This window comes from Erinaceus europaeus, chromosome 16, assembly GCF_950295315.1.
Source record: "Erinaceus europaeus chromosome 16, mEriEur2.1, whole genome shotgun sequence".
NCBI classification, from domain to species: Eukaryota; Metazoa; Chordata; class Mammalia; order Eulipotyphla; family Erinaceidae; genus Erinaceus; species Erinaceus europaeus.
The window spans coordinates 29,773,486-29,793,002 of NC_080177.1; the positions used below are offsets into that span (position 1 = coordinate 29,773,486).

General features: G+C 39.0%; 1 protein-coding gene across 5 annotated transcripts in view; it reads left to right on the forward strand.

The window, feature by feature from the left end:
* The window catches only part of PPP2R5E (protein phosphatase 2 regulatory subunit B'epsilon), a 228,257-nt gene that overhangs the window by 124,393 nt on the left and 84,347 nt on the right, over window positions 1-19,517 (forward strand). For all 5 annotated transcript variants that reach the window (XM_007530913.3, XM_060174865.1, XM_007530912.3 and 2 more), the window contains 2 exons: window positions 6,463-6,564; window positions 15,993-16,085. In XM_007530913.3, the coding sequence (XP_007530975.1) occupies window positions 6,463-6,564; window positions 15,993-16,085 (195 nt within the window). The remainder of the gene's footprint in view (window positions 1-6,462; window positions 6,565-15,992; window positions 16,086-19,517) is intronic.

A 19,517-nucleotide genomic window follows, 5' to 3' on the forward strand; every position in this document is an offset into this window, starting at 1 on the left:
TATCCAAGATCAGCTGAAAACGGTGAAGTCACCATTTTTTACAGCTGAGTAGTATTCCATTGTGTATATATACCACAACTTGCTCAGCCACTCATTTGTTGTTGGACACCTGGGTTGCTATTACAAATTGTGCTAAGAACACAGATCTTTTTGGATGGATGTGTTGGGTTCCTTAGGATATATCCCCAGGAGAGGAATTGCAGGGTCATAGGGTAGGTCCATTTCTAGCCTTCTGAGAGTTCTCCAGACTGTTCTCCACAGAGGTTGGACCAATTGACAGTCCCACCAGCAGTGAAGGAGGGTTCCTTTGACCCCACACCTTCTCCAGCATTTGCTGCTCTTACCTTTTCTGATGTATGTATGACATTCTCACAGGAGTGAAGTGGTATCTTGTTGTTGTCTTTATTTGCATCTGTCTGACAATCAGAGACTTGGAGCATTATTTCATGTGTTTCTCAACCTTTTGGATCTCTTCTGTGGTGAATATTCTGTCCATGTCTTCCCCCCATTTTTGGATGGGGTGATTTGTTTTCTTGTTGTTGAGATTTGCAGGTTCTTTATATATTCTGGTTATTAGCCTCTTGTCTGATGTGTGGCATGTAAAGATCTTCTCCCATTCTGTGAGGGTGTCTCTTGGTTTGTGTAGTAGTTTCTTTAGGTGTGCAGAAGCTTTTTAATTTGATGTAGTCCCATAGGTTTATGCTTGCCTTAGTCTTCTTTGTAATTGGATTTGTTTCATTGAAGATGTCTTTAAAATTTATGCAGAGAAGAGTTCTGCCAATATTTTCCTCTTAAGTATCTGATAGTTTCTGATCTAACATCCAAGTCCTTGATCCACTTGGAATTTACTTTTGTATTTGGTGAAATACAGTGATTCAGTTTCATTCTTCTGCATGTTTCAACCCATTTTTTTCAACACCATTTGTTGATGAGACTCTGCTTTCCCCATTTAATAGTCTGGGCCCCTTTGTCAGAGATTAGATGTCCATAGGTGTGGGGGCTTACTTCTGGACTCTCAATTCTATTCCACTGGTCAGTGTGTCTATTCATGTTCAGTACCAAGCAGTTTTGATGACAAGGGCCGTATAATATAATTTGAGATCTGGGAGTATGATGCCTCTGTTCTGTTCTTTCTTCTCAAGATTGTTTTGGTAATTCTAGGTCTCTTCTGGTTCCAGATAAACATCTGTAGCAATTGTTCTGTTCTCCTAAAAAATGTGGTTGGGATCTTGATGGGGATAGCATTAAATTTGTATATGGCTCTAGGTAGCATATTCATTTTGATGATGTTAATTCCTCCAACCCATAAACATGGAATATCTTTCCATTTCTTTGTGTCTTTTTCAATTTCCTTGAGTAGTGACTCATAATTTTCAGTATACAAGTCTTTCACTTTTTTGGTTAGGTTTATTCTTAGATATTTTATTGTTTTGGTTGCTTTTTAAATTTTTTATTTATAAGAAGGAAACATTGATTAAACTATAGGATAAGAGGGGTATAACTCCACACAATTCCCACCACTAGAACTCCGTTTCCCATCCCCCCCAATAGCTTTCCTATTCTTTAACCCTCTGGGAGTATGGAACCAAGGTCATTGTGGGATGCAGAAAGTCTGTAATTGCTTCCCTGCTGATAGTTTTACAATATATTCCACTAATTTGATGTGTCTCTTTGATAGTCAATGTAGAGATTAGTCCTGATTTTACACATTTTGGAGACTTTTACAAATCACTGTTTCATTCTTTCAGTTTTAAGATTGGCTTCATAAAATAGACTCTAGTTTATTCTATTTCATTTTGTTGTATTTTATTTTACAGAGCAGTTCTAGGTTATGGTCGTATCTAGGGATGATTGAACCTGGGATTTGGAGCCTCTGGCATAAGAGTCTCTCTGCATAACTATTATGTTATCAACCCCCATCCTCATAGAATGGATCCTTGACATGTACAGTCTGTTGTACTTACTGTTGAATGTAAAACATTAATTCCCCATTAATAAAAAAAAAGGGGAAAAATTAAAACAAGAATATACTTAAAAAAAAAAAGAATGGATCCTTGAGGGTGGGAACCATGGTTTATCCATCCACACTCTTTTAATTAAGCACCTTTTATATGCAAGGCTGGGTCAGGATCATGACTATTTCCATTATGCTAGATATGCTTTGGTATTTCTTTTCAAGCATGATAGAGAACTTTTCTTTTTTCTTTTTCTGTATAGTGAAAAGAGGGTTTATTGACTGGAAGAACAGCTCACATTTGTAGACTTGTCCTGACAGGGTAGGCTGCAAAGCAGAGTTCTAGAGAATTACTTGATGAGTGAATCTACTTGGTTGTCCAGCTCAGTAGACCCATGCTTCCTCATTACCCATCTGCTGATTGTTTAGAAGTAAACCAAATAAAGAATGACAAGGAAAAGCAAAGAAGGAAATGACATTGTGTCCCTAAATAAGATGTACATGTCATTAGAGCTACTGTTTGGCTTATTGATATATTTAACGTGACAACCTAGAACTAAATCTTCAGTTAAACCAGGGATTTAGAACACTCTACAGTATTAAGCATTTTAAGTCAAATAGCCTACATTTATTTATTTATTTATTTATTTATTTATTTACCAGAGCACTGCTCAGCTCTAGCTTATGGTGGTGTGTGTATGTGTATGTGGGGTGGGGGTTTGAACCTGGGACTTAGTAACCTCAGGCATGAGAGTCTCTTTGCATAACCATTATGCTCTCTACCCCTGCCGTGCCTACATTTATTTAAATCCCTCAGAATACTTAAAATTGAAATTTGGCTTGACTAAAACCAAAATAAACATTTTTGTGCACATTTATTTGATGCTTCAGGGCCTAGGCAGTGGTGCACCTGGGTAAGTAGTCACATTACAGTGTGCAAGGACCGGGTTCAGACTTCTGGCTTCCACCTGCAAGGGGAAAGCTTCATAAGTGATGAAGCAGGGCTGCAAGTATCTCTCTGTCTCTTCCCTCTCTGCCCCCCCCCCTTCTCAGTTTCTGTATAATAATAAATATAAAAATTATCGATGCTTCATATAGAGGGAGACACCCATGTGGAAAGAAGAATATATAAACAAATAATTGCTGCTGCATATGATGGACCCTATATAAGTCTAGAAATACAGAGGAGCGAGAGTTGCTAGGCCTCTTTTTTGAACTCTTTTTTGTTAGACTACAAAGAGACACCCTCCTTCCCCAATGCCTTGGGAGAAGAAAAAACTTGTGACAAAGTACAGTAAATTTAAACAAGTCATTCTGAATGAAACCTTAGCCCAGTTGTCCTTTTTTAAAAAAAATTTTTATATTTATTTATTTTCCCTTTTGCTGCCCTTTTTTTTTTTTTGTAATTATTGTTGTTGTTATTGATGTCATTGTTGTTACATAGGACAGAGAGAAATGGAGAGAGGAGGGGAAGACAGAGAGGGGGAGCGCAAGGACCGGCTGGCATAAGGATCCCAATTCGAGCCCCCAGCTCCCCACCTGCAGGGGAGTCGCTTCACAGGCGGTGAAGCAGGTCTGCAGGTGTCTTATCTTTCTCTCCCCCTCTCTGTATTCCCCATCTCTCTCCATTTCTCTCTGTCCTATCCAACAACAACATCAGTAATAACTACAACAATAAACAAGGACAACAAAAGGGAATAAATAAATAAATATTAAAAACATTTAAAAAAGAAAGACGGAGAGAAAAAGATAGACACCTGCAGACCTGCTTCACCTCACTCCCCTGCAGGTGGGGAGCCGGGGGCTCGAACCAGTATCCTTACACAGGTCCTTGCGCTTTGAGCCATGTATGCTCAACCCACTGCACTACTACCTGACTCCCTTGATTTTTTTTTTTAATATGTACAATTTGGTGAAAACTCAAAATAATTAAAAGACTTTTACCCTTATTATTACAGTATCATTGGTTTTTGAAAAGAAGTACATAACTTGATGGTTATTTGCCAACTCACTCTTCTTCTTCTTCTTCTTTTTTTCCCCCTCCACGGTTATTGCTGGGCTCGGGGCCTGCACCATGAATCCACTGCTCCTGGAGGCCATTTCCCCCCCCCCCTTTTTTGTTGCCCTTGTTGTCGTAGCCTCGTTGTGGTTATTATTATTGCCTTTGTTGATGTTGTTCATTGTTGGATAGGACAGAGAGAAATGGAGAGAGGAGGGGAAGACAGAGAGGGGGCGAGAAAGACAGACACCTGCAGACCTGCTTCACCGCCTGTGAAGCGACTCCCCTGCAGGTGGGGAGCCGGGGGCTCCAACCAGGAGCCTTCAAACCGAGATCCTTAGGCCGGTCCTTGCACTTTGTGCCACATGCGCTTAACTCACTGCGCCACCGCCCGACCCCCCTCACTTTTCTTCATAAACATATTCTCTGATAATTATAAGGGATAAAACCAACTGTGTATTTAGTGATTAGTTATATGAAAACATTCTCTCTCTCTCTCTCTCTCTATATATATATATGCAAATGCACACACATACATTTTTCCCCCAGTCATTTTGACTAAAAATCATTCAATTCTATGTCTGACAGCATATGCTCAGTTTTAACTGCTGTCTACCAAGTAATTGGGGTGAGGAGGATGAGAGAGAGGTCCTCTTGTGTATTTTTAACACAGGGGCCCTGTGCTCTCTGCTGGTGAAAAATTTCCCATACCCCAAACATAGATCTTAATACCCATGTTTCCATTTCCTAGTGTTAATTTGGGAATAATAGTAGTAATCTTGTCATAGGGATGCTGAATCTGCTCTATGTCATTTTTGTCAACCTCAGAGCAATATTACTTGCCTTTGCTCTCCCCCCACCCCCACCTGGATCAAGGGTATCTCTGGGACTCAGTGCCTGCAGGAGGAATCCACTGCTCCTGGTGGTCTCTTCCACCATTTTTTCTTTTTAAAATTATGATAGAGACAGAGAGAAATAGATACCTACAGTCTGATCCAGACCTTTGCAGAAACCAAATCTTGTCACTTTTTTCTTCATGATTTAATAGTAACCTATCATTGCGCTTAAAATCAAATTTTCTTTCCGTAACTCATACATCTATGCTTAGTTTCTATGGTTTAAAAATTGAAATAATTGGGAGTTGGGCGGTAGTGCAGCAGTTTAAATGCTGGTGGCTCAAAGTGCAAGGACCCATGCAAGGATCCCGGTTCAAGCCCCTGGTACCCCACCTGCAGGGGAGTCGCTTCACAAGTAGTGAAGCAGGTCTGCAGGTGTCTATCTTTCTCTCCCCCTCTCTGTCTTCCCCTCCTCTCTCCATTTCTCTCTGTCCTATCCAACAACGAACTACATCAACAACAATAATAACCACAACAAGGGCAACAAAAGGGGGAAAAATGGCCTCCAGTAACAGTGGATTCATGGTGCAGTTACTGAGACCCAGCAATAACCCTGGAGCCAAAAAGAAATAGAAGTTGAAAGGGAACCCTGAGAATAGTAGTAACAGCATTTTATTGTAGTCATCTTGAAATGTATATAGAGGTAGTTGACTAGTATAGTCTTTATTTCTACATCACAGTCTCAACAGTTACCAACTCTTTTTTAATTTGGAAGCTGCTTTTGGCAAAGGATTACCTAACTTATAGATTTATGACACTGGTATTTCATTTAAAATTGTTTTTTTAATTTTAAATACTTTATTTATTTATTATTTGACAGGAGGAGAGAGGGAGAGGCCTGACATTACTCTGATACATGTGCTATTGATGATCAAACTCAGAACCCTATGCTTGAGAGTCCAACACTTTATTCACTGTATCACCTTCCAGACTGCATATTTAATTTCATGAGTAAGAGCTGGACAACAGAGCGCTGCTCAGTTCTGGCATATGATGGTACCTGGGATTGAACCTTTGACCTCCTGTGGGGCCTCAGGCAAAAAAAAAAAATCTTCTTTGCTAATTCTGGGATATCTCCCCAGCCCAAGATAGGTATATCTTAGTTTGAGCATCATTACTATTTTGTAAGCCAAACTGAGAACAGATTAAGTATGACTTTAGGGATGTTAATTTCAGAAATCTCTTCTGATTTACTTTCTGTAAATGCCTGACATTTCACTATTAGTTTGACTGTGAATTTACAAATTGTGATTCAGCCCAAGAAGGCAAATATGTGAAATCCATTGTTATTGACGTCTTACTGTAACTAGAGGAATTAGAGAGATGCTTGACTAGTAAGTAACAGTGAGTAGGCTTTGATGGAAAGTATAAAAACATAGGTACCTGGAGTGTACCTAGGCAAGGAGTACTGTTCAAGGGTGAGGAGGTCACTGTTTTTGCTACTTTCCAGCTTTGCCTAGAGGTGGTCCTGGCTTCAGAGCAAGACGTGCTCCTTCCAGTTTGGTGGTGTGCCTATCATCTCTCATCTGTTTTTCCGTTGGCTGGTTGCAAAGACCTTGTGTAAAGCAGCCCAGGAAGTGCTTCCAGCTAACTCTGCTGCTGTTTATTTTTAGGTATCTTGCAATATATTCAGAACTCTCCCTCCTAGTGACAGCAATGAATTTGACCCAGAAGAAGATGAGCCTACCCTTGAGGCATCGTGGCCACACTTACAGGTACTTTGAACTATAATTCGTTATAAAGGAAAGATCCATTAAATCATTAGCTGACTAGCATGGGGATTCCTGGAAAGTATTTAATAGGGAATTATAGTATGCTAATGGAAAACTAGAGGATGCTTTTTATGTTCCTAACTCTTGATGGTTAGGATGCTAAAAGAATAAATTTGAGTGTAATACTTTCATATGTGCCCTCCCATGTTGCAGGTCTGGCTGGCAGTTCTTAATCTTTCATTAAAGCTTCTCTGTGGAGAAGTCTTCTCTGTAGGAGCCTGCTGGAGTCTTAAACAAGAACAGAACAGTTTTCACATTAGTATTAGTTAGATGTGAGTAGGTCACAGAATATATATCTTATTTTCAGCCGTAAGTAGCCTGGGGATTTTGTATGCCTGTCTTCATAATAACCACAGATGTGTTGCTTTGTCCTAGAAGGGCAAAAACAAATTGCTATAGTTATTTCATGCAGAGTGATGTAAGGGAGAGAGCAGCAGCTGAGACGAGGTTTGGGTATAGGCCGGTTTGGTTCTCTGACATTGAGGAAGAAAGACCATGCTTTCTAGTCATACTCACGTGACAATTCAGACCCAGGCCATCCCTGGCTCTCTTTTGTGAACACTAAACCCCACTGTACTGGATTTATACATACTAACTATTCCAGTCTCCCTTCCCTAGCTGCCTTCTGCCAAGGCTATCATTTCTCAAAGGAAGAGAAGAAGGGTATTTGAATATAGTGAACTCCAGAGTCATCTTTCCGAGCCACTATGTCCTCAGAAGTTGAGTTCTCAGAGACTAGTCCTCAGAGAACTAGAAAGGAGAAAAGTGATGGAAGAAAAGGAATATAACCTTGTTTTTAATCCACCCCCAAGGCAGAAGTTATTACACTTATGTACAAGCATTTTCACTGCCACTAGTTGACTTTTTAAAGAGCAAAACACTGCGACGGAAAGATAAAGTCTAGAGATATGCTAGGAGTTGAGTCCCCCCCCCTTCAGAATTTTAAAGTTTGTTCACCCACTGCGCCATCTCCTGCACTGCTACTTTAGAATTTTTGACATAACTTTTCAACTTTCAACTTTCTCTGTGTTGCTTTAGCAATTCAAGGTTCCTTCAGATATACGTGTATATTGTTTCCCCTAGTTAATGTAGAGATTTCAGGACCCAGTTTTTGCAACTCTTATTCAGACATACTATACATATGTATTTCTGCTACCAACGCCAAGATTTAGTAGATTAGTTTAAACACTGTAGTCAGTTTACTTTCTTCAATGCTTAATTTTTTTAAAGGTGCCAGACATACTATCTATAATTTAAGAGATTTGCAAAACTATTTGTGCATTTCATGGTATATAACAGATTGTGGAAGAAATTGCATATATAAAAAAAAAACACCTCTGAAGTGGGTGGGTTTCTTCTTATATATATCTTATTAATGGTTGGCTCCAGTTCATAGACGAGCAATATAGTCTAGTAGACATTAAAAATAAATAAATATATGAAAAGATAATTCCTTCAGGGGATTCCATGAAATCTGATGGAAAAGTTCTTCTAGTTGTCTTCTCTTCATCCTAAAGAAGAAACAATAGCTTACTCTTGGCATTTGCTAAACATTTTTGAATACTTTAAATCATGATCACCACAGACACCATAGATATAAATTTTCCTAGAGTATAATAAAATTTAACAGTTTAATCATTCCTAAGCTTAATGATTCTATAAAATATAGGAGCAAGTTAATTTCTAAAGCTATTAACTTCTGCCACCAATAAATCTCTAGTTAACAGTATGTTATTTCTTTTTTTAATTTTTTAAATTTTTATTTATAAAAAGGAAACACTGACAAAGCCATAGGATAAGAGAGGTACAACTCCACACAATTCCCACCACCAGAACTCTGTATCCCATCCCCTCCCCCGATAGCTGTCCTATTCTTTAAGCCTCTGCGAGTATGGACCCAGGGTCATTGTGGGATGCAGAAGGTGGAAGGTCTGGCTTCTGTAATTGCTTCCTCACTGAACATGGGCATTGACAGGTCGATCCATACTCCCAGCCTGCCTCTCTCTTTTCCTAGTGGGGCAGGGCTCTGGGAAAGCGGAGCTCCAGGACACATCGGTGGGGTTGTTTGTCCAGGGAAGTCAGGTTGACATCATGGTAGCATCTGGAACCTGGTGGCTTTAAAGAGAGTTAACATATAAAGCCAAACAAATTGTTGACTAATCATGAACCTAAAGGCTGGAATAGTACAGATGAACAGTTGGCGGGGGAGTTTCTCCATTTTGTAGATAGCTAGTAGGCATATTTTAGTTATATTCCAAAGGGCTATACTAGCTTTTTGTTTGTTTGTTTTTTTCCCCTGAGCCTGAAATCTGAAATGCAGGTGGATCCAAGTTATTGTCTGGGGAGATGATGTCACGGCTGGCAAAAGGACCAGAATGCTGGATCAGGGAAGAGGGTAGTTCCCAAATATGGGAAAGGTGTATAGATATTATTGACTGTAATGTCATTTCTTTTTATTAATTGATTATTAATATTGTCACTCTGGGACTTGGTACCTTCATGATGAACCCAAAACTCTCAGTGCCCCCTCCTCCCTGTTTCCTTCCTTTCTTTCTTTCCTTCCTTCCTTCCTTCCTTCCTTCCTGACAGAGCCAGGGAAAAATAGAGAGAAAGTGTGTGTGTGGGAGGGGGGGAAGAGAGAGAGAGAGAGAGAGAGAGATCTGCAGCACTGCTCCACCACTTGTGAAGCTTCCACCCAATTTTCTTCAAGTGGGGACCAGGGGCTCAAGTTGAGGTCCTTGCACAAAATAATGCATGCGCTCTCCTACAGTGTGTCATTTCTAGAGGAAAATATAACCATTAAGTCCATCGGAAACTCTAAAACCAAAGCAGCAATGAGTATGATGATATGTCCTGTGTCTTTTTTAATATAAAGTCATAAGCTGTATTCAAAATGGGCTGGTTTCATCTATGCTGACATCCTGGTCAAGCCTATAATCCTCTTGTCCATTCTTTAGCTCAGAGAGAAACACAACTAATACTGGATCAGGTAAAGAGAGCTCATTAAAAAAAAAATCATAAATCAACCTTCATTCACAGTAAAGGCAGTACACATATTGTTGTCACCATTTATTGAAGTATTTGTACCAACCTCAACTTGTTTCAAGAACCACCTGTTCCCTTTGTATATTCTTATTCCACAAACTAGTTGCTTTTCCATCTCCATTGATAAGTGTGGTGTTAGTACTGACAAAAATGTTTAAAAAAAATTCTTTTAAATAGATCATTCATGTTGTAGCGATCTATCACTAAATCCCACATTTTACTTTTTTTTCTTTCTTTCTTTATTTCCTTTTGTTTCCCTTGTTGTTTTATTGTTGTAGTTATTATTGATGTCATTGTTGTTGGATAGGACAGAGAGAAATGGAGAGGAGGGGAAGACAGAGAGGGGGAGGGAAAGATAGACACCTGCAGACCTGCTTCCGGGCCTGTGACATGACTGCCCTGCAGGTGGGAAGCCAGGGGTTTGAACCGGCGCTTCGCGCTACGTGTGCTTAACCCGACTTCCCCACATTTTACTTTTTAACTAATTCAAGAATCTTTTTTTCTGACTGAAACACAGCACTTTCTTACATCTTTTTCACTTTTAACGTTAGCATTAGTAGTGCTCTTCCTTTCCTTTTTCATTATTTTTTTAAATTAGTGGTTTACAAGATTATAAGATTACAGATTTTTCCCCCCAATACACTATTATTTCTTTATCTGATAGAAAGAAATTGAGAGGGATAAGAAGATAGAGAGACACCTGTAGCACTGTTTCATTTGTGAAATCCCCCCCCCCCCACCTCAGGCATGTGGGGATTGCAGACTTGGACTGAGTTCCTTGCTCATTGTAACATGTGTGCTTAGTTGGGTGCTCCACTGCCCAGCTCCCAGTTCAAGTCTTGAGTATTACAAATAGAAAATTTCTCTTATTGATGTAAGCCGAAAGTGGGGATTCTATTTCTCTTATTTAACTCCCACAAACTGGAAAGAGTCTCATCTTACAAGCCTTGTGGTCTGGCAGGGCTGACTCACTAGGACTGGAAAAGTGCTCTTTCACTCTGGTCCCTTGAAAGCAGTTACAGATTAAAACAGTGTGGTGGAGACACTTAAGACACTCATATTACTAAGTATAAATGTTTATTACACTACAGAGATTTTACCTCAGAATGAAAATTTCCCTTGAGTTTCTAAGAGATCAAGGAGTAGGAAGGATCATTTAACTTTTCAAGATCATATCAGTGAATTCTTTGAAGAACATTGAATTTTGTAATTTTTTAGTTGTCATGCTTTCAGTGTCAATTATAGACTATTTAAGAAAATTATCTCAGGGCCATCTAATGGCACACCTGGTAGAGTGAACATGTTACCATGCCCAGGGAACCAAGTTAAAGCCCCTGGTCCCCAACTGCAGTGGGAAAGTTTAATGAGCAGTGAAGGAGAACTGCAGAAATCTTTCAGCGGAGGGTTTAGGTAGCATAATTGTTATGTAAAGAGACTCTCATGCCTGAGGCTCCAAACCCCCAAGTTCAATCCCCCGCACCACCATAAGCCACAGTTGAGCAGTGCTCTGGTTTAAAAAAAAAAAAATTAAAAACAAAAAAAAAGAGAAAGAAATCTTTCTCCCTTCCTCTCTATCCTCCTTTCCTTCTCATTTTCTCTCCCATCTCACTCTAAAAAAATAAATTAAAAAAAATTAAGATCCCTGAATTGTATAAATGAAAGTCCTGCAAAATCACATTCTACTTGAGATATAGACACACTTTCAGAACATCTATAGAGAATAGCCATGAGGGAGCTAGCCAGGTGGCTCACTCGATATCATTACCATCATGAGGGCCCAGATAAGAGCTATCACATGGGCCTGTGTGTGTGTGTTGGGGGTGGGGGTGGCTTCACAGGAGGTAGACCAGTGCTGTGGTATCTCTCCCTATCTCTCCTCTTCTATTTAGAGGAAAAGAAAAAGGGGGGGGAACCCCACAACTAACAGTGAAGTCATAATGTCAGATATCATTAAATCCCAAGGATAACCCTTGTGGCAAGAAAAAATGAAGAACCACGAGAACTATAGACCGCTGGCTTAAAAGACACAAATACACTTCACAGAGAAGATCAAAAATAACATTCACACAATAGATATGTAGGCATATTTGAACTTGAATCTGTCAATTTCTTATTTTTCGATGTTTAGCTAGTCCCAGAGAATCATCAATCGCTACAGTGAGTAGTTCTGTATAGACCACAAACATAAATTTAAAAAGGCATGTACAGGAGCAATCCAACGGTTTTGAGCAATAAGCCTAACTAACCACCAAAAACCACACACATCATTTTTACTCTGGTGCTCTCTACTGCTGCCAGACATTTGGTAATAAACAATGTGCTTCCTTGTAAAATATATCCCAGAAAAGGAGGGTACATGTAGGTTATAGAGTTAAAACATATGAACTTAAAAAAAAGTAGCTAAACTGCAAACTGTTTCTTAGACTTTGTGAGAACTATGGGGGTTGTCATTAGAAGGATGGAGGCACAGAGTTCTGGTGGTGGGTGCAGCGTAGAACTCAGTCCAAGTCTGCAATCCCCACATGCTGGGGGTGGGGAGACTTCACAAATGAAACAGTGCTGTAGGTGTCTCTATTTTCTTATCCCGCTCAATTTCTCTCTGTCAGATAAAGAAATAATAGTGTACTGGAAAAAAAAAAAGAACAATTCTTTTATGAAGTACTAGAACTTAGGCATTCAGACTAGAAGAACATGTACAACTTTACAAAGTTAAGATAATTGGAAAAGAAGTTTTTCTGACATAGCATTTCAAAGTGTAAAAAAAATTTTATAAAGAAGTAAAATCCTAGGGCTAGGGAGGTAGTCTAATGGTTATATAAAAGACTTTCGGGGAGTTGGGAGATAGTGCAGCAGGTTAAGCGTACATGGTGCAAAGCGCAGGATCCTTGTTCGAACCCCCGGCTCCCTACCTGCAGGAGAGTCGCTTCACAAACGAAGCAGGTCTGAAGGTGTCTGTCTTTCTCTTCCCCTCTCTGTCTTCCCCTCCTCTCTCCACTTCTCTCTGTCCTATACGACATCATCATCAACAACAATAATAACTACAACTATAAAACAACAAGGGCAACAAAAGGGAATAAATAAATAAATATTAAAAAGACTTTCAAGCCTGAGGCTCTGAGGTCCCTGGTTCAACACCACTCTAAACCAGAGCTGAGCAGTGCTTAGATTTCTCTTTCATTAAAAAGAAAGAAGGGAAGAAAGAAAGAAAGAAAGAAAGGAAGGAAGGAAGGAAGATGGAAAGTCCTCGTGCCAGGAGATAGCTCACCTGGTAGAACATATACTTTGCCATATAGAGGGCCTGGATTTGAGTCTTGCTGCCACACGAATGCACCATGACCCCAAGGGGAGAGCCATCCATTGCCGGTGTGTGTCTGTTTCTGTATATACATTAAACTATCTCTGAAATAGAAAGAAAGAATGGAAATGCTGTCCTGGGGTGATGTAGTTGTGTATGCTTGACGTCCTGCAGTGCGTGTGTACGTATACACACACACACACACACACACACACACACACACACACACACACGAAAGTAAAAGCCTTATGTGAATTCTAATAGTACTACTACTACTACTGATACTGCTGCTAAGTTAGTAATACTAGTTGATAATAGTACATTGTGTCACTAGGTTGTAAAAAAAATATTGATTGAAATTGTTGTTGCCTTAGCTTAATTTAAGGCAGCTCTGCAAACTGACTAGTAGGTCACATTCTCCTTCTCTCTCTCTCTCTCTCTCTCTCCATTAATTTTATTAATTTCACAATAGATAGATAAGGAGAAAGAGCAGAGCAGCACACTTGGCATATGTGTTGCTGGGGGTTGAACTCTGGACCTTGTGACTTCAGGTTAGAGTTCTACTGTGCCCAGCCTCCTAGCTGTTATTATAGTCTTTACTGCCATGCACTTGTAATTAGAAAAAAAGAAAAGGTAAAAGAAAAAGAAAATTTCAATCAAGAATATTCCAGAAGAAAAAAAAAAAAGAATATTCCAGAAGGAGCAGCAAGAATACCGCTTTTATTAAAGCTTGACCTTTGAGTATACATTAAAAAAATTCAAGATGAAGCAGGAAATTCTCATAAAATACAGGTGTTGCATACTGAAGTACTGTGGCTATTTTGTGACAGACCATTGTGTGATTGTTTTGAGCTGCACCTTTAACTGATTTTATGAAATAAATTTTACTTGAAACAATGTGATTATTCTGATGTGGGTAGATGGTGGATTTTTTTTTCCTTTTAAAAATATTTTTATTTATTTATTATTGGATACAGACAGAGAGAAATTGAGAGGGGAGGGGAAGATAGGGAAAATGACAGATACCTGCAGCCCTGATTCACTACTTGTGAAGTTTTCCTTCTGCAAGTGGGGCCCAGGCACTTGAACCTGGGTCATTGTGCACTGTAATGTGTGTGCTTAACAGTGGGCCATTGCCTGGCCCCATGAACATTTTCTTTAAAGCAGACAATGAAATCATTGGTTGCTACTAACAAAATTAGAACAATTGACAGAATTTTGGAAATCTTACATTTGTCTTGTTTTTGTCACCTTGAACTTTACAGCTTCCTAAAAGTTTAAAGATTTTTTTCTCTCATAAATTGGGAGATACTAAGAAATATGACTTTTTGGATACTATATAATTAATTATTAACATTTGAAAAACTGTACCACATAGCCAGTTACTGTTTTTCAGTTTGTCTGTGAATGATGGTAATAAATGCATGGCTTAAGACTCATTTAAAATGTAAGACAGATGATTATAATTTCGTATAAGAGATTGAAAGCATTCATTGAGGTAGTTTCCATATCCTGCATTGCATTTCATCTTTAAGAAATGACTGTTGAGTTTTAGTGTACTATCAAAGAAGAATGTCTTCAATTATATGAGGAAATTCATGAATATACTTCTTTTTTTCATGTTATTATATCTGTATAAGGCTTGATTTACTTCAGCCAAAACAAAATATAATAAATTGAGTACAGATCAGAATCTCTTCTAACATGCCATGAAAAAGATTTACAGAAATGCAACAGTGCCTCTTTTTGTGTTAACTGCTTTGTAAAATAGTTACTTCATACAACAAGTTAACATATAATGTACTTTAAAAATATTTGTTCATTTATGTATTGGATAGAGACAGAGAGAAGCTGAGATGGAAGGGGAAGATAACAAGGGAGAAAGAGAGACACCTGCAGCACTGCTTCACTGCTCATGAAGCTTCCACTTGCAGGTGGGGACCGGGGGCTTGAACCTGGATCCTTGTGAAAGGATTTCCCTAGTGTTTGATAGAACAGTTGTATGAAATAACAGTGAGACTATTCATACTCTTTGCTGATGAGAATTTTCTACCATGCTGTTATATAGGCATAAATTACCATAGCATTTCTGAAAGAAAATTTGCAGTATTGAAAACTCCGAATTGTTTGGATTATTATGTGTTTTTTTTTCTTCCTTTCCTTTCCTTCCCCTTCTTTCTTCTTTCTTCTTTCTTCTAGATTTTTTTTTCCCATTTCTTTCTATGAGGTAGCCCTGTTCAGCTCTGCTTATTGTGGTCCTGGAGGTTGAACCAAGGACCTCTGAGACTTTAGATATGCAAATCCTCTGCTTTAACATATTGGAACTATTTCCCCTGCCTTCTTTGTATATCTTTTGATGTAACAACTTTACTTTTAGAAATATATCTTTATTAAATAATAGAGCAAGTACACATTGATGTTAATTATATAATGTACATCATGACATACTTTGATAGAGAAGCAGTTCAGAAACTACCTAAGTGTTCAGCATAATAGATTCCAAAATAGAACAATGGAGTTATTCATTGTAACTTATGTATAGCAGACTGCTTATAACTACTCAGATGAACACCCTCTCCATCTTTTATGTTGTAACTGGAGGGGGGGTTTCAACCCAGGGCCTCAGCATGCAAGGCATATTCTATACAGCTGAGTGACCTACCTGACCCTTAGTTATTGACTTAATTGTTAACAGTATATTTAGATGATAAATGTAGTTTGCAACACTGTGTACAATATACTGCATTGGTAAATCATAGGAGAGAGAAAAATCGGGAGGTTTATACATTAAAATGTTAACAGTAGTTATTTCTTAATCTCAGTATCGCAGAGGGCTGAATTTTCTAATTGACAGCTTAAAAAGTTAAAAAGTATAATAAAATTTGAGTCTAAAGAAATGCTTAGCATTGCTAGTTGAAATTAAAACTTTCTTTTCTAAGCCCTGTCAGTTTTAGTATTCATATTTTCATGGTTTTTGATACTATTTTCAGTGAATTATAATTTGTAATTAACTACAACCTGTTTGTTACAGCTCGTATATGAATTTTTCATACGATTTTTGGAAAGCCAAGAATTCCAACCCAGCATTGCCAAAAAATACATAGATCAGAAATTTGTATTACAGGTAAGCAAATTCTTGTGGTTACTTGTATTTGCTATTCAGTTGATAATACTTTACCTAATTTTTATCTTAATATTTGCTAAACAATAATCCTACAGTGATAATTATATCACCCTGTAAACAAATAAGCTAATTTCAATTATTATCCATTAAAAACAGTAGGAACCTGGGTAGGAAATTACATTTGGAACAGTATCCTTACTCTTTATGTTAATACCTAAATGTTAATATTAACATTTAATATTAATTATTAAATATTAATATCTAAATCCTCGTCACTTTTTCTTTCTTTTAAAAAATTTATTATCTTTATTGGTTAGACAGCCAGAAATCAAGAGGGAAGGGGGTGATAGAAGGAGTGAGAAACAGAGAGATACCTGCAATACTGCTTCACCAGTTGCAAAGCTTTCCCCCTGCAGGTGGGACTAGGGGCTTGAACTGGGTCACTGTACATCATAACATGTGTGTTCCACCAGATGTGCCACCACCTGATCCTATTCCTCCCTCCCTCCCTCCTTCCACCTCCCTCTACCTTTCTCTTTCTCTTTCTCTCTCTCTCTCTCTCTCTCTCTCTCTCTCTCTCTCTTTCTCTTTCTCTCTCTCCCCTTTCCCCTCCCTTCCCCTTCCCTTCCCCTCTCTTGTCCTCCCTCTACCCCCCCTCTTTCTTTTCACTCCTGGTCTATTTTTTTTTATTATTTATTTAAAAAAGGGGACATTAACAAAACCATAGGATAAGAGGGGTACAACTCCACACAATTCCCACCACCAGAACTCTGTATCCCATCCCCTCCCCTGATAGCTTTCCTATTCTTTAACCCTCTGGGAGTATGGACCCAGGGTCATTGTGGGATGCAGAAGGTGGAAGGTCTGGCTTCTGTAATTGCTTCCCTGCTGAACATGGGATCCATACTCCCAGTCTGCCTTTCTCTTTCCCTAATAGGATGGAGCTCTGGGGAATTGGAGCTCCAGGACACATTGGTGGGGTCATCTGTCCAGGGAAGTCTGGTCAGTATCATGGTAGCATCTGGAACATGGTGGCTGAAAAGAGGGTTAACATATAAAGCCAAACAAATTGTTAACTAATCATGAACCTAAAGGCTAGAATAGTGCAGATGATGTGTTGTGGGGGTCTTTCATTTTGTAGATAGCTAGTAGACGTGTTTTAGTTATATTTTAAAGGGCCTGTATCTATACTTTTTTTTTTTTCTTTTGCTTTTGCTTTTTTCTTTTCTCTTAGCCTGAAATCTGATATGCAGGTGGATCCAAGTTATTGTCTGGGGAGGTGATGTCATGGTTGGAAAAGGGACAGAAAGCTGGATCAGGGAAGACACTCCTGATCTATTTTTAAGAAGATTTATTTATTGGACCTACCCTCTTTCTTTCCTATCCCCCCCCCCCACACACACACCAGGGCTATTGCTGGGGAGAAATCCACTACTTTCTGGCAACCGTATTTTTTCCTTTTTCCTTTTCCTCCTCATCCCTTCTCCTGCAGCACTGTTTCACCACTCATGAAGCTTACTCTCTGCAGGTGTGGACTGAGGGCTTGAAACCAGGTTCTTATGCACTATACTCTCTGCTCTCTACTGGCTGTGCTGCCACCCAATATGTCTCTGTCTAAGTTTATTTTATAAAGTATATTTATTGTCTTTTCTGAGTGGGGAAGCAGAACATTGCTCAGCTCTTATATATGTGATGTTAGGGATCAAACCTGGGAACTCATACTTGCAAGTTCTGTGCTTTACCTTTGAGCTATCTCCCCAGTTCCCTATTTGTTTACTAAAATTTATTTATAATAGAATTTTATTTATATAACCTTGGTTTGTATGAAAAAAATGTATATATTTCAAATAAATAAATAACATCTCTAAAAAAGAAAGAAAGAAAAGAAACCTAGAATCCTGACAAAGGAATGGAAAATCCAGGTGTCTATCTTTCTTTATCCCTCTCTGTCTTCCCCTCCTCTCTCCATTTCTCTCTGTCCTATCCAACAACGACTACATCAATGACAATAATAACTATACCAATAAAACAATAAGGGTAACAAAAGGGAACAAATAAACATTTAAAAAATATATCACTAATGGAAATCCAAATATAAGCACTGGTGAGATATTACATTATATCTGGCAAAAGGTCTGTCTTTTCCTTACATCTTTTTCTTTTAACCCTCCAGAGCACTGCTCAGCTTTGGTTTGTGGTGGTACTGGAGATTGAACCTGGGATGTTTGGTGTCTCAGGCATAAAAATTTTTGGTATAACCACGATGTTATTTCCCCATCTCTAGATTGAGTTGATCATTTTATTATCTATATCTCATTTATCAATGTTTAAAGTCTTTGGCATATATTCATTTGTCTTTAAGCATAACATTTGAGAATGACCACAGTGTCTTAAAGCGTGGTCATTTCAGTGCTGCTTAGAATTGGATTTTCCGGGAGTCGGGTGGTAGCGCAGCGGCTAAGCGCAGGTGGCGCAAAGCACAAGGACCGGCATAAGGGTATTGGTTCAAGCCCCTGGCTCCCCACCTGCAGGGGAGTTGCTTCATAAGCGGTGAAGCAGGTCTGCAGGTGTCTATCTTTCTCTGTCCCTGTCTCCCCCTCCTCTCTCCATTTCTCTCTGTCCTATCCAACAACGAAGGCATCAATAACAACAATAATGACTACAACAATAAAACAACAAAGGCAAAAATAAAGGGAAAATAAATAAATATTTAAAAAAAAGAATTGGATGTTCCATTCCTTTGTCAGGATTCTAGGTTTCTTTTCTTTCTTTCTTTTTTAAAGATGTTATTTATTTATTTATTATTTATTTATTTGAAAAAGAAGAGAGAGAGAAAGAACCAGACACCACTCTGGTACATGTGCTGCCTAGGGTTGAACTCAGGACCTCATGCTTGAGAGTCTAGTGTTTTATCTACCTCCCAGACTGTGATGCTAAGTTCTATCCTTCCTCCTCTCCTCTCCTCTCCTCTCCTCTCCTCTCCTCTCCTCTCCTCTCCTCTCCTCTCCTCTCCTCTCCTCTCCTCTCCTCTCCTCTCCTCTCCTCTCCTCTCCTCTCCTCTCCTCCCTCCCCCTCCCCCCTCCCCCCTCCCCCCTCCTCCCTCCCCCCTCCCCTTCCTTTCCTTTCCTTTTTGAATTTTTTATTATCTTTATTTATTGGATAGAGACAGTCAGAAATCAAGAGGGAAGGGGGTGGGAAAGAGGGAGACAGACAGAGAGACACCTGCAGCCCTCCTTCACCACTCACAAAGCTTTCCCCCTGCAGGTGGGGACTGGGGGCTCGACTGGGGCTCGGACCTATGTCCTTGCACATTGTAACATGTGTGCTCAACCAAGTGCACTACCAATGGCCCCATGCTAGGTTTCTTAAAGGAAAAATTTCATGATTGATACTTGAATGTAATCATATGACTGATCAGTATAATATGTTGTG